This window comes from Diplotaxodon limnothrissa, linkage group LG15, assembly GCF_057381915.1.
Source record: "Diplotaxodon limnothrissa isolate DT_005_m linkage group LG15, D_limnothrissa_male_GT1.1, whole genome shotgun sequence".
Classification (NCBI taxonomy): Eukaryota; Metazoa; Chordata; class Actinopteri; order Cichliformes; family Cichlidae; genus Diplotaxodon; species Diplotaxodon limnothrissa.
The window spans coordinates 19307446-19323043 of record NC_140610.1 but is presented as its reverse complement, the minus strand read 5'-3'; the positions used below and the strand labels follow the sequence as shown (position 1 = coordinate 19323043).

At 40.0% G+C, this 15598-nt stretch overlaps 1 protein-coding gene across 3 annotated transcripts; it reads right to left on the bottom strand.

The window, feature by feature from the left end:
* Positions 1-60: 60 nt before the first annotated feature.
* On the bottom strand, positions 61-15547 carry tmem214 (transmembrane protein 214). 3 transcript variants are annotated; one of them, XM_085372483.1, is made up of 17 exons: positions 15309-15547; positions 7316-7509; positions 6956-7106; positions 6726-6860; positions 5788-5870; positions 5432-5537; positions 4917-4998; positions 4654-4755; positions 4372-4513; positions 4086-4177; positions 3916-3964; positions 3630-3737; positions 3000-3117; positions 2821-2917; positions 2340-2508; positions 1924-2075; positions 61-1083 (listed from the first exon to the last, which is right to left on the bottom strand). In XM_085372483.1, the coding sequence occupies exons 1-17, from the start codon at positions 15460-15462 to the stop codon at positions 954-956; spliced, it is 2064 nt and encodes a 687-aa protein (XP_085228609.1). In that variant the 5' UTR covers positions 15463-15547; the 3' UTR covers positions 61-953. The 3 variants fall into 3 exon arrangements, with proteins under 3 accessions (XP_085228609.1, XP_085228610.1, XP_085228612.1); XM_085372484.1 differs by lacking the exon at positions 15309-15547 and adding an exon at positions 14908-15302; XM_085372486.1 differs by lacking the exon at positions 15309-15547 and adding an exon at positions 11330-11687.
* Positions 15548-15598: the final 51 nt, after the last annotated feature.

Sequence of the window (15598 nt, the reverse complement as noted above, 5' to 3'; positions counted from 1 at the left end):
TTGCTGTGTAGCTTGTGGCACACTCGGGTAAATCAGCTGATAAAAACACTGCAGTGGGGTTGGAGTCTTTATTACAAATCATTTACATTACAAAGTAAGACATTGGTCTCTTCCATATCATCTTGTTTACAGGCTGGGGGGTTAGTTAAGTAAAATGTCATTTCTCAGATTACAGCATACAGGATGACAATGCTGGCATCACTGATCCACGCAGACACAAACACAGAAACGCATTGACCTTCAGGTACATGATGTCGGTGCTTCTCGTAGCTCGGGCGAGAAGCTTCTGCTGGTAGGTGAAGCATTAGAAAACGGGACAGAAACAAAACAGCAGAGACAAGACACACAGATTTTTTCTTCTGGACTGATGTGAAAAGACTGTGTTTACGATCGTGCTCTGGACGAGCAAATCCGCCCAGAGACACAACTCCCTAGTTAGGTTTGACAAGGGGTTTGCACACACAGGACCAGGTGTTAAAGATGACTTGACCCTCTGATGAGGTTTTCAGTGGCTTGGAGACGTTTCTGACATGTTCCCTACCTTTACCAACTTTCACAACACTTTTTTTTAATTATATTTAAATAAAAACTTTTATAAATCATCTACAAACCTATATTTTCTATAAATTACAGAACCTGCCTAACCCAGAGGCTCAAGCAGTGGCTGAAATTTGCAGTATAAAACTCAGGGAGAGAGAAAGAAGGGTACAACCTCCGTATCCAGCAGTGACAAAAAGGCTGATAGAAAAAAAACAAACATCTAAACAACACCAAACTGATTTTAAAATTTAACCAAAACAAGAGACAAAAAGGGTCTTTTTTTGAGTGAGCTCGTTTCCCTCTGACCCTGCGGCATCCACTTGTGTCACAAAGGACATGACAGACTCACGCTGGGCCAGAGTGTGTGTGTTGGTGTGTTTAGCTTCCTGTGTGCATATTGTGTGTGTATTGCGTTATCCCGCTCGAGTGAGCAAATCCTGGGCCCATGTCTTGATTGCAGAGGTCGTGTGTTGGAGAAGCTGCCACGTCGAGTTGGTAAAGGACAAGGCGTGGCCCTGCAGACATGATACAGACACCTCCCCACTGCAACAGAGAAAGTAAAAAAAAAAAAAAAATCACTCACTGCAGCTTTAATGATGCTTTTAGTTCCTTTTAAACAATACAAACAAACACATTTGTCTACTACACTACTCATAACTGATTGACAGATCATTACAGAGTTCATCTGTCAATCACCTCAGAGGTTATCAACAGCCAAGGAAAAGGCCGCTGATGCATCTCTGCTTTAGACTGCTGCCCTCACAACCGAGACCTGGACAGTTGTCAGAGGATGAATGAATGGAGAAAATAGTCCAATTGTTTATCAGCTGGGTGCAACTACCTGGCTCCAGTAAACAGAAGAAGAACACACTGCTGAGAAGTGAAATGTGTGTGGTGCTGTGACGGTACTGTGCAAATAGGAGAAACGTACACAGACAAAGCCTACAAAGATCTGCCAAACTTCTGGTGAGCGACTCCCTTTAAAGAACAAATAGGAACGAGGTCCAAACTCCAGCAGGATAAACTGGCATGTCACTACATCTGTCAGTGCAACTGGTAACCTGCACGCATTTCTCAATGGCTTCAATAAAACACAGCAATAAGTAAAGGTGAATCACGTTTCATCCCAACAAGCACCATAACGAGGGCTTCATAGTTAAATCATTGTTGCAGCAGTGCCACAGATTCTTATAGTTAGTCAGCCCAGAGGTAAGGTGTCTTCGTTTTAGTCAGATTATTCTAATACAAGCTGTGCTGTTCTTCTTGTTTAACCCCACAGACCAAATACATCTTTGTGAAACCAGTCTCAGCCGGTTTAACTGCCCCACACTCGGGCATGTAGTAATAAAGATTAACTGTTAAAGAGCTGCTGTTAGTACTGACTTGCAAGAGTCCTCTAAGTTGGCCCATGCTCTCTGTAGCAGGTTAGATGTGTACGCCAGCGCTGGCAGGATGTAGTTTTGATGTAGGAAGATGAGGAGCTCCTTCAAATATGCCAGAGCCTGGAACACACTCTCTGGGGTGTTGGTGTTCACCTGGACAAAGACATGCAACACAATCAGAGTCAGACTGGTAGTTATCTGGTAGTTTCTTATGTAATGCTCAAAATTTTAATTAAGGGGGAAAAGTGACACAGTATAAACACAAATAAATCCACAAAAGGATGAAATGATAATCCAGCTGGACTGTTTAATATACACCCAGAAAGCTGTGCTTCAGCCCCCCCCCCCCAAAAAAGAACAATTGTACTTCAACATTTAAATGTTTAAGGTCAGGTGGAGCTGTAGCCATGGCCTTACCCATTCTATGACAAGAGGTGTGGTTTCTTTAACCCAGACAATAAACCGTGAGGTGTTTTCAGAGATGAAGACAGCTGCTGACTTTGCCTTTTCCAAACCTTGTTCCATTACTGGACCCAAAACCCGGACACACTCAGAGTAATAATAAGGAGTGTTTGTCTCCAACCAGCTACAGAAAATACAAAACACACAATACAGACAATAATGATCATAACTGCAATCTTCATTAGAGGGAAAATGGAAGAAAAGAAAAAGTCATACATTTTTTTAAATTTTCTTTTTAAAAGCAAATAATTTTATGGCAGAACAGCAGGTTAATCTAATAAATCTATATTAATATAGAATTCTAAATAAATGCCAACAAACCACAGGGAATAAAACACTGTGTGCCTGAGCGTTATCAGGAAGTGAGTCAGAAGCTTGTTTTAGATTTTAGGGATCATTTTTAAGTGTCGGCTCTGTTGACTAGAAATGATCGTACCTGAAGCCCTGCTTTGAGTAGACTGTTATTTTGCTCCAGGCCTGCTGAGATACAGCTGTGATCCCTGAGGAGTGCAGATACCTGGCTGTGATGGAATCTGAAACGTAATATAAACACAATGAGTAGGCCACAGATACAAAGATAGGCGAATATGGTGAGTAAACGGCACTCTGACAGACCTGCGACAGAGCCGTTTGATCTGACGTCGTGGGCGATGAAGCCGGCAACGAACACGAGCAGAACCAGGAGCAGCTTGGACCAGGGGAACCCGTGACCACGCATCTTTACCTGCAGATTCTGGAGAAACACAAAGCACATGTCAAATAAGGTTCATAATCCAACTGTTAGCTTTATGATTCCATACATCTCTAGTTGTTGCCCAAGAAGCAGGGATAATGTCAGAAGAAGTTTTTAAAGAGGAGTTGCACATGCTCATTCATGCATTCATCTCTCCAGTACTCCCATCTGCAACTCACCAGGTTCTCCAGTTCAGTAACTCTGCCCTTGATGCTTGGAAACTACCCAGTAAGTCCCAAAACAGTCGTTCCAATAGCACAACACTACTGATCTCTTTAATAAGCTTTCAATTTAATATTCTTCTCTTCATTCCTTTAGTTTTAGTTCCTAAATGTATATCTTAATTTTTTAGGCTTTTTATGCCTTCTGTCAGCACTTTATAAATATTGCTCACTTTCATATTGTAGAGGTGCTTCATGAGTTAATATTTACACTATCTTCGTGTCTAACCCAGACTTTTTTGAAATCGCGAGTTTCCTTTTAAACAAACATGAACAGGCCGAGTTGCTCACCTGGCACAGGCTGTTGCACTCCTGAAGGTCATGAGATTCAATGGTGTCTCTCATTTCTTCGTTGGTCACTCTAAAAGACTGGATCGTTTCCTCGAGGTTCTTCCGAAGCTAAAAACAAAAAAAGTCCAAGTAAAACACAGTGATGGGATTAAAAGACAATAAAAATACAAGTTACATTAAAACTGCATTATTAATCAGATTACACAGGCTTTGATGTTTAAATAACAGTATCCCTGGGAGGTGCGTTTGGTTTATGAGCCAACAGACATTGTGACAGCACTTGTACCTTTGGTGGAAGGATGTTCCAGGACTTTAATAAGTGGTTCAAAAGCAAACTGAGGAAAGAAAGCAGTGAGTCTGAAATCAGTTTGAAATCATCTTCATTTGTACAGTTTACCTTATGTGGAGATGTGATCATAAATAAAAAGACAAAAAAATAAATGGTCCACAGGTTACCTGGACTGGGGTAGGTGTTTGGTGTAGAGCTGCCTCCACACTCCTAAACTCTGAACATCAACACACAGACACTCAGTCATACTGCTGAGCAGCTGCAAGAAGCAGAAGACAATGCGGTTAATTTTTATCATTTTACTCATAATGTATTCTTTGACATCGTTTAGTGAGAACACAATTTTATTGAGCAGTTCTGCTTTATTTAATCACTTTTGTCAAAGATCGTGTTGTGATGGCTGCTGTAACAGTACAGTAGCAGCAGTAATGTATACAGAATTGTGGGTCTCACCTCCCTCTTCATGTCGTCAGGACAGTGTGGCGTGGCTCTGGACAGAAATGACGGCAGGTACGTGTGCAACGTGTTCTCTGGCTTGGCACCAAATGCGAGGACCTTCAGTCGAGGATACAAACGCCTCAGCTGCTCCTGCAGACTGTAATAAAAAACAGAAAAAAATATATTAGGACTCAGAACGCAGATAACATTTTTGCAATGCTTTTATTTCTAAACAGAGATTATGAACAGTCTGATATGTCTTGCTGTTGGTCTGTGTTTGCACTGGTTTACATTTACCTTGGTGACAGGGCGTTCTTTGGCATGAAAGCAAAATCGAGCAAAGGAAAGAACTCTTTCGGACCCATAATACCAAATCCTTTTGTCAGGTTTGAATGAAGTCTGGGAAAAGAATTAAAGTATGTTGAAATATCCATGACATTCAAATTAAAGGTATCACTGTTAATGATCTTAATAGTTCAAGTACTACAAATGAATGGAAAGGAAGTGTCTGGAAGATGAAGAAATTTGAGAAATTTCATGGATTTCTGAGTCAGACTTACGAGAGAAGTCTCTCCAGATAGGCGATGGCATATGAGGACAGAGACTTCACTCCCAGCACAGGGAGCATGATGCCCAGCCACACTGAAACAAATAACATTTTCTTTAGTTTAGGAAGCTTTTCTTCTGTTAAAGTGAAAATAAATATATTTAATCACACTTTGGGTATGATTTTGTACTAAATCAGTAATTTTAGACACCATTTCCCCCTAACTTTCATTGCAATTTTGCACTGTAAACATTTAATATAGTCACACTAACTAATAACACTTGGAGCACCAGCAGCTATCAGGGGGGAATATTACTGCTCTAATGTGCTCTGTTGCTTCAGTGAACCCCAACCCAGAATGTCTGTCTTCACACATTGTTGGGAAAGTGGGAGAAAGGGGAAAACAGACAGATCTGGACTAATACTGGGCAAATGCCTACTTGTTCAGAGCAGTTTTGGGCTTTATGGATATGCGGTAATGTAAAATATTGAAATTATTGTGTGCCTCTGTGTAAAAGTGTTTATTACCTCTTAGACCCTGGCTGAGATCATAAAATCCTGCTTGGCCCAGAGCCCACATGATGGTCAAACACTTTACTGGACGATTCTGAACTGACCGCAACATTTCCAAATACTGCAGAAAAGGAACAAGAAGAAGGGAGAGTTTTACAATATAATAATGCAAAATTATTCAAACAGACAAATCCAGCAATACCCCCTCTGAAACTACCAGTTTGAAAATATAATACATAATTTGATAATATTACACATGTCCAGAAAAGTTAGGAAAAATATAGCTTGAGCTTTTAGTGTAATAACATGCAGAGCAGGACAAGAGTAGCAAAGCTGCTGATTATTTGCCGGAGTGACAGTCACACACTCACCTCTGGCAGATTTTGGGTGGCTATTTTGGGTTTGTCCTGCAGGACTGCCTGAATGCAAACTCTGTAGCCATGTAGAGGTTCTCCTGGAAATAAAAACAATAAGCTTTAGGTATTGGTACTTTCGGCTTCTTTTTCTGCTTTATGAATTTTAACTAAAAACTGAAACAATGCTTGGGTAAAATCTTTATTTCATGAGGCATCCTGGTGACCTTGCTGACTGCTCTTGGTTAAAGTTTGGTAAAAGGTAAACACTGGTAATTTGAGGTTTGAGTCATGATGGGTTTTGACCCCACCCTAGCGTTGAACCATAACAGTGATCTTTGCTGTTTTTTGTCCCCTGACTGCCAAGACAGTCACACCACAAGACACATCACTTTCTTTCACAGCAGTGCACTTTTGCTCCTCGCTAAAAGCTTGTTTAGTTTAGCTCGTGCAAAGATCAATCTAGATCAATAGATGAATCTAGACACAACAAAAGCTTTTTGAAAGTGAATACAAGGAAGGAACATAATGATTGCCTGCAGCTGCCTTTCTTTCAGGGTCTCTCATCTCATCTGCTTTCAGATGTTGGCTTCAGGCCTGTCGCTACCTTGTGGGCTTTGTCAAGTATGTCCACCACCTGGCCTTCTCTTCACTTCTATCTGTGCTGCCATTGAGGTGATATGGTTTTTATGGTCAAAGACAACCACTAACCTGGGCATAAACATCCCCCCCACCTATTTACCCCCTTGTTTATTTGCATGTATTTATTTGGTTCATATGTAATGTTTTATATGTTTTATATTCAATCAGAATATTATTTCAACTTACAGAACATTTAAGTTTATTATTGAGATTTCTGCAGCTTTGGTATCTTGGCGCATTTTTCCCTGTCTGTTAATGTTCTACTGAGTAAAGTCGCATCAATAAAAGGATGTAAGAGGTTCTCCTGGGTTTACCTGACTGCCTGTCCAACTCCCTGAGCATAGTGTAAACACAGTGGTCGAAGAAATCTGGCAGAGCGCTGCTGCAACGTCCGATGAGGCCTTTGATCACGCCCCTCAGCTCTTTTCCTGTAAGGCAGTATGGGTAGTCTGGGACAGAAAAGACAAACAGGAAGACTTAAGTATTGAAATGCTTTAACCGCACGATAAATAAATGGGCATATCAAAATAAGAGTCTGCCTGACCATAAGGGTGGCTGCTGAGTGTGGGCTCCGTGTCCTGGGCAGTTAAATGGAGGTTGAGGTATCCAGCCAGATCTTTGATCCAAACCGAAGGGTTTTCTGGAAACAGGGTCTGACTGCGAGCCAACTGCTGCTTCAGGTCTGCAACATCCAGCTGAAGACAGGACAAGAGAAAAATATCAGCACTGGAGTCTCAAAAAGAACACACCCTCCAAGCAAAGGCTAGATCGGTTTCAGCATGTGACAGTTGGCTTTGAAGATGTAACAATGCTGCTTTGTTTAGAGATCATTTCGGGTCATTTCTTTCACTAAATTTCCATTGAGTTTAATATCAGTCAACTTAAGAAAATGTCTCTTACTGACCGCTTTGAACGCCTCCTCGAGGGTTTTGTAAGTTGTGGGAGAGGCTGTATTGCTCGAATACGACTTCTTGGGTGGTTTACTTGATGAGGGCTTCTTGTTTTGAGGCTCGGATGGTGGAGGAACCTGCTCCTTGTTCTGCTTCTTTCCCACCTTCTCCAAGCTGTCATACAGACTCTCTGACATCTTCACGGGCGCTGAAGGACAAAACAAAGCAGCTGCAGTGAAATGCAGTGACTCCTCTATCCTGAGTCCTAAAAATCAAGTTACTCTCCTCAGCGTCTTGCTTACCCCCTTCTGCCCTCCCTCCACGCCTTGTGTAATGGGCTGTTACCCAAAGGAATATTTGTGGCACACTCAATACAATTCACAAAGGACTGGAGTTAAGCACCAACAGCATTCCAGCTCTCCCCCTTGTGTGTTTCTGGTAAACAGTTTTGAGGACCTATACAAAGTTAAGAACGCCTTATTTATTTTTTTTAGAGCCTGTACTTTGATATTAAATCAATACTTATTTGCAATGTTTTATAAAGGCAATAACAAGTAATTGTATTTATAAGATGTCAAAGCTCTCTCACTGGCTGAAAGTGGCAATACATTGAAATTGACCCTGTTCTGCTTTTATTCATTTCCCATCAAATACCTGCAGCTTGGAATAAATCTGACACCTTTACACACTGTGGGGAAATCAGAGAGCAATTTAACTGCTTACCAGTTTTTACTCTGTTGGTGATCAATCATTTTGTCATTTTGTGTGCAAAACACACCAGGGGTGGATGGCAGGAACTAAGATCACTTTTCTTTAAATTTAAGGTGGTTAATGAGGTGATTTGACGAACGACTCAAATTGGCTTTTGACCTATGAAGCATTTATAGTGATCACAGTAATATGGGCTGCTTCTGTTGGCTCTAGAAAAATGTTTTCCTTCACTCCAACTCAGGCCATCGTGTCAGTCACAGTGCTATCTCTTTCCTGTACTCCGTTTCAGAATGGAGCTCCTTTTTAAACTCTATCTGTGATCATAACTGAGCGGCTGTGCTTTTTCATGAGAAAAATAGAAGTTGGACTGAACCAAATCAAGCTTTAGTCACACATGTGGATTTAGAGTCAGCATGTCTCTATTTTTAGTCTCAAACATGAGTGTGCCATGTTTTACAGAGAAGCTCAAAATATAACGAGAGAAACATATGAAGAGGTTTAACAGGCATGTGAGTGTGTGTGATAGTAGAAGAGCTGCATAGTATGCAATCAAATGCTGCATGAATGTGTGCTTGTGTGTGTTGATCACTGAAACTGTAAAGATTGTTATAGCATTTTTCAAGTCAGGGAGGAAAGTTACCACTATCAAAGCTTTAGGATCAAGGCATGGAAAGACCTGTCTATATTTACAGTCTTGTAATCTTTGGTATCTAGTGCTCAGCTGTTTTCTTGTGGCCTGCATGGCAGTTTCATCTGTATTTTTTCAGCTGGGAAATGAAAAACAAAAACAAATTTGTATGAGGCCTAAAAATACTGGAAAATAAATAAAACTAAATTTAAAAAAAATAAACACTGAATTTCAGCCCACCACAGACCTATAACTCTGAAAATACATTAATATAGAGGTGAAATTATGCAAGGCTTCAACAAATATACCAATGTTTTTGCACCCAATAAATAAATCAGCTGATTCTGAGAGGGTGATGGTGGGTGGGGGAGGTTGATGAAACTGATGTTTCATGGAATGATTCTGCTGAAACAGTAGACTCCCTGGTTAATTATCGAGGTTTTAACAAAATGTGGAGCTTGAAATGTCTTTTCTCATGGCATCATATGACTCAGAAATCCTTGCAACCTTATCTGGGACCTTGTGCACTATTGTCTGCAGTGGATAATCACTTAAAGTCTAAGTGAACAGGGAACTTTAAGCGAAGTGGTTGGTTTCCTTAAAACCAACCAATTAACATCCGTTTTAAAAAAAAAGAAGCACATGACTGCAGACTTAGGGAAATACCAGCAGTCCTTGTAAATGACAAACAGTTCAAAACAAAGACAGAAGTGTCCTGATCAAAATCAAATCAAGTCACTTTTATTGTTACATCACATGTGCAGGTACACTGGTACAGAACATGCGAGTGAAATTCTTGTGTACAAGCTTTACAAGCATGGGTGACTGACTTCGCTCAGCAAAGAGGGAAGGCATTCTAAAGTTTTAGAGCAATAAGAAGCAAAAAGCTAATAAAATTTAACTTGAAGGTTGGATTACAGAAGGTTTAACATACTAAACATTTATTTTTCTGAATGAATCATGCCGTATCTTCAATTTTTATCTGTATGTTTCTGAGATTAGGGAGTTGGACGAACATTGAGCTCTGAAAATAATTAAATAACACAATTAATATAATCCAACTGAAGTGTAAAAATGTTTCCCATGTGGGACTCGAACTGGTCTCTGGTGTGAGCAGTAAAATTATTCAACCCCCGCTCTCTCTAAGGTGCAGGTGTTAATGCTCAATTCCGATTTTTTTTTGTCTGCTTGTTCACACTACAAAGAAAAATGTGACAGCAAACGCTCTCCAACGTTGTCTTCCCCACAGGTTCACTGACATCTACACTGGATGGCCAGGAAGTATTCGCGATGTCTTCTCGGGCGCTTCTCTGGCGCTGATAATTGGCGTCTGTCTTGTGTCAGTGACGTAAAAGACGGATTTAATGCGACATGACCATTCAAACAGCAGTCGCTTTCTAAAACATCGGATATGTATCGGATTCAGTACCACATACGAAAGTGACCCAGATCGAATTTGAAAATATTGGATTTGTGCCGTTCACACTGTCATACCATGATCGGATATGGGTCGCATAGGGTTAAAAAAAAATTTTTTAAAAAAATAATCGGATTTGATGCGCTTTCGCCTGCAGTGTGAACGTAGCCTAAATGTCACCTTTTTCCCCTCTTTGAAACTGGGAATATTCTTTTCATTTTTTGTGTACATGAATACAAGTCAGTACGAGAGAGAGCCCAAAATATGAATCCACAGATTAAATGTTGTGACCATTTCATGAACTGTCACAAGACTGTGCTGCTGGCTCTCTAGTAACTTCCTCACACTGGACTGCTGCTGATGACAGCAGTCCTTTTTCCGCTCTCCAAACTCTGTCAGCTCAGCGTAGTGACCAGTTCTTCACCTGCTGCAGGTTCTAGTTCTGGATCTTATGTGGGTTCTCCACAGCAGAGAGAGGACTAATGTCTCCAGCTGAAGCCCAAGATGGTGGTGTTAAAATTAGCCTGACTGAGACGAAGGACTCCAGATAGCTGAAAGATTTCAAGGAGAGAACTGACAACAAAGCCAGCAAATCGCAAAACATGTGATGGATCAGAGCTAGCTAAACTTTCAAAATAAGAGCGAAGAATATATTTTCATGACTCAAATCTTTGAGTGTGTCGCTTGAGTAAATTCTATTAGTGGGAAACACTGCAATGTAATTAGTATTTCAAACATAAGCCTAAATGTAACATCTATGACTTCCAGCAGTCATTCACCCTATGCTTTACATTCGAGGCTGGTGCGGGGTAGGCAGCTATAAGCTGTAGTATTATGAGTGGGCTCAAAAGCTCCACTGTGAAACAACAACTAACAGGATCTCACATTTTACTGTCTACAGTCAGACTCCCTAGTCATTTTGATAGTAGATTTTTCATCTCAGTTTTATGAAACTATTTAAAACCATCTCAAAGAAACAACAGTTTTTGGGATCATTTTGGTGTAATTTACTACAAGAAGCATATTAGCAGAAATCATTAACGTGTGACAGCTTTCAGATTATAGTTTCTATCAAGACAAAATACCAAAAAGAACAAATTTTACTGCCCTAATCCACGGGCCACTAAAAGCCAATAATAGCTGAGATGATGTTTTTAAGCTTCCTTAAATTCAAGCTTTGTGGTTCTCACATGTTTAGACATGTGGGAACAAAAAGCCAAGCATGGTTATCATACAAGCAGTTCTTTATTTGTCAGGGACCAAAACACTGACCTCATAAGAGAAAAGATGTCTTGTACCAGATTTATCTACTAGCTAATTCCCATCTGCAGTCGCTGGCCAGGTACGCCCAATCATAAACATCACTGATTTAAAGGGCTTTTTAAATAATGCAAACAGCAAAGGCAGAGACATTTACCACTCTTCCCTGTGATCCAAGCTTCACGCTCTTATCTGTTGAACACTTACATAATGCCTGATTTTGCTGCAACACTTTTCTTGCTCAACCACATACGTAATCCCTCCAGGCTAAAGTTTAAAAAAAAAAAAAAAATCCTCCAGTTTTATGTGTCAAAACCACAGACCCAAAAGTAACAGCCTCATGATCAAGTCCTGATGAAAGCCTTTAAGAAACAAACTGAGATTTGGCAAAATATCTTTCTGAATGTGTGATTATGTTGTTTGTGTTAATAAAATGATTCACATAAAGTGTTGGAGAGTTCATTTACTAAACAGATCAGGTTTATTTCTTATAAGCTTTAGACTAAAGCTTTACACCACTTCCCCACTGAATCAGCCACAGTGATCAGACAGTAAGATTCAGTGATAAAAATGAAGCAGAAACAAACAGCTCCAGCAAAGTGAGATATAATCATTTTGTGATGATCATCCAAAAATCAAAAGACTCAGTGAAGCCTCTTCAAGCTGCTATTGCTAGATTTAGTGAACAGAAAGTATTTTGGTCAATTTAAGGGTAGAAATTGATCAGAGGTCAGTAAATAATATGTTGACCTTGTGAAGAGTAATTTCTAACACAGATAAAGATAACTATGGTGTTTGTCAGTCTTTGACATAGTAGGAGACACCGGGCGGGACTCTAAACAGAGGGAACAGCAGGGTTTGTTTGGTACGTAAGATTTGATAAAACACAAATTAATTCTGGTTCTTAAAACATGGCAGAAAAAAATGAATAAGTAGATTAGGAGCTCCAGCTTCAGTATGGGCTTCATACTCAGTAAAAACAAAACATCATTAGGTTGACATAATGTTTCAGCAATGTGGTAGATTGAAGCTGCTGGTAATTCAGTATTAATATCACCTAACTGCACGTCTAAACTTGTCATAGCAACGTTACCGAATTAGGTTTCATTTTCCAATTTTTAAAGGTGTAAATCAAACTACTGAGTTTAGCACCTTATTCCAACTAGGGCTGGGCCATATTATACCGTTCACGGTAATACCGGTATAATGTTAGGCAACGATAGGAAAATGAAATATCGCGATAGAATATGAGTAAAACGCGCATGCGCAGTGCCTTTGTTTTCATACGCACATGGCCGATTGTTGAGTGAAACAAATGAACCAGAATTGGTTTGTAAAAAATGGTGCAACTTCAGTGATGTGGAACTGGTTTGGTGTTTGTCCGTCAGATACACGACAAAGCACATTTTTTTGCAGAACATGCAAGCGGCTGTCGTTATTGTCGTATTTGTCGGACTAAGATGCTCTTAAATCTGGGAGTAATCTGTGTCCTAAACTCCGTATACTTCAGGTCAAACAACACTGCAGCATCACAGAGTTAAAAACTGTCTAAATTCTTACATCTTTAATAGAACGATCAGCATTGCTGCTTTACCAGGTGTAACTATGAAGTTTAACTTCCAGGCATCCATGAAAACAAAATTTATTACATTTAACGAGTTAGAAGTTAGCAGGAAGCTAGCGGAAGTTAGCTCGCTAGTTTCGCTAGTTACCTAAGCATGATATTGCATGTTCTGACTGAGAGATTTCTGAAAAAATCAAACGTACAGCTCTGCTATCACTGCCAACATAAATGAAGACAGGAAACTAAACAGCAGTGACGTTTGTAGGGTTACTGAAGTTGGGCTAGCTGGTATATAATGATGTGCTACGTGATCGCTAGCGACACAGCTATGTTAGCATAACATAAACAGTGAAGCTGGAGGACGAACACTAACACTTTTCCACTTATAAAAGTTAACGTTAAGGTTCCTGATAGTTAGAGACAAATTCAGTCGCATGGCAGGATGCTGTAAACGGACCAAACTTCAGTCAGGAGAACAACTGAGATAATCCATCCACAATACAAGGTTAGTCATTAATATACTGCAACAACATGGGAATAGAGCAGCTGCCAGAGAATTCAACATTAATGAATCAATGGTACAAAAGTGGAGGAAGCAAGAAGAATGAGTTGAATAAAGTTTGATTTATCTGACTGCTTTTTTTTTCTTAATGTGCCTTATAATCCCGTGCACCTTATGGTCCGAAAAATACGTACTGCACACTGCAGTTTAATGTTGCAAAGCACCTCTTTTTAACTTCAGTGGATATTATACATGGTTATGCTCAGGATATGTCAGCCCATTTCTACTGGAAATGCCTTTTAGTTAAACTTTCAGCAAGGAATTTGCATTTGCACTGTTACATTTTTATAAAGCTTTAATGTACATAAAAACCAGCTTCTTGTTTAAGTGAAAATAAATGGAAGGTTGTCTTTTTGCGCTAGTAATGTTGTGGAGTTGTATTTTGTCTCGCATCAATTATATCGTCAGTTATATCGTTATCGCAAATTTTCAAATATATATCGTGATAAATATTTTTGGCCATATCGCCCTGCTCTAATTCCAACTTTGACATTTCTGGTTAACAATGAGAATTCTCCTGCTGCCACTGATAGTATTAAAAGGAGGACAAGTTTGAGATCCAACACTCCAGTGACTTTATTCATGTGAGGAATGTCAATAGAATCTTCACTCCATGTTTGATCAGAAGACATAAGTAAAAACCTGAGTAAACTTTACTCGATAAAAAGTTATTAGCAGAAAAACATTTTTAAAAATCAAAATTAGCTATTTATATTATTTATATTATTTGTTTTCACTGTGGTTATCATTTACTGTAGAAACAACGTATGCAGTTCAAAGTAAAGAAGAACAAGCATTTTCTCCAAGCATAGCATCCCAATGCACTTTAGATCCAGCATCACTTTCAAAGACCGGTTCATCCCAAGGACAGAACACCAAGACACAAGCTAAACAACAGTGTACCATATGTAGTGCACTTAGGGGTACTCAGACCCTTATTTCTGATTGAAACATATTAAAAGTGCATGACAACAATTTAAATAGAGGAAAGAAAAGCGTAAGTGACAGCTGGAGTGTCAGTATTGTTGTATCCTTGCAATATTGTTTAGATGATAGAAGCAGGACTGGGTGGCCGGGTTTCTTAAAGGTGAAATTGGAATTGAAAAGCTCATCCAGGTTTCTGATTTTTCAAAGATCACTCATAAAAGTACCCTACATCTTCTGATTTATAAAAAACTTGCCCTTTACACCAGAAGGCTCAAACAAAAATATAACTCGGACACTGATCACCTCGAGGATTATAGGTAAACAGGAACAGTAAGTTGTATTGTTACTAATAGGAGTCCTTCTAAATAAGTAAGAAAATAAAGTCAGAAGTAATAACAAAATAGAGTAACGAGTTTAATCTATTTATATAAACGATGATAATAGCAGTGATAACTGTTTATGAGGCATAAAGCTGAAGTAAAACCATGGCTAAACGTGTAGCATAAGATTTAAATGGCCACGTTGTTAAATATTTACCCCCAGAGAAATGACAGCCATCACTGTAGGCGAGGTAAAAACAAACTAATGCTGCTTAACGTCATACCGATCAGCTCCAAGATGACAAAAACACCTTCAGGCTCGTTCGAAAGAGCAGCTGAAGGGAGGTCAAAGGTCAAAAAGCGTCTCACACATGCTGACAGACTCTCTCAGTGCTGACGTTCACTTTGTTGACACTGCTAACGAGCTAACTAGCCGCACGAAGCACAAAGGCCGCTCAGCTAGTAGTTTAAAATTCACGCCGACACACGGACTTAAGGTAGAGCCACTCAGAGCTGAGCTGGTAAAACTGCAGACGGTGTGAGATAAAAATTAATACCAGGAAGTAATGCTGCGTGAAGTTGAGCTTCAGCAGCTAGCAGTGGGCCGTGTTCACTTACGTCTGGACGGCTGGTTAGATTCGCCCAGGGCTTTCCTTTCTCCGCTGGCTTTCTTGTCGGCCGCTACCTTGCCTCCTCCGCCGGAGTTGTTGCTATTTTTCTTGCCTTTCTTCACCACCTCCCATTTTCCGACCGAGCCGTTATTTGAAGCCATGTCTCCGGGTCCAGATGGGCTGTTATTAGTTCGGGTACCGTGACTTCCTGCCTCCTTCCTCCCTTCTGCTGAATGAACGAGAGGACGTTGCGTAAACTGCTCTGAGCGTTTAACCGTCCGCGTGCCACGTCTCTAT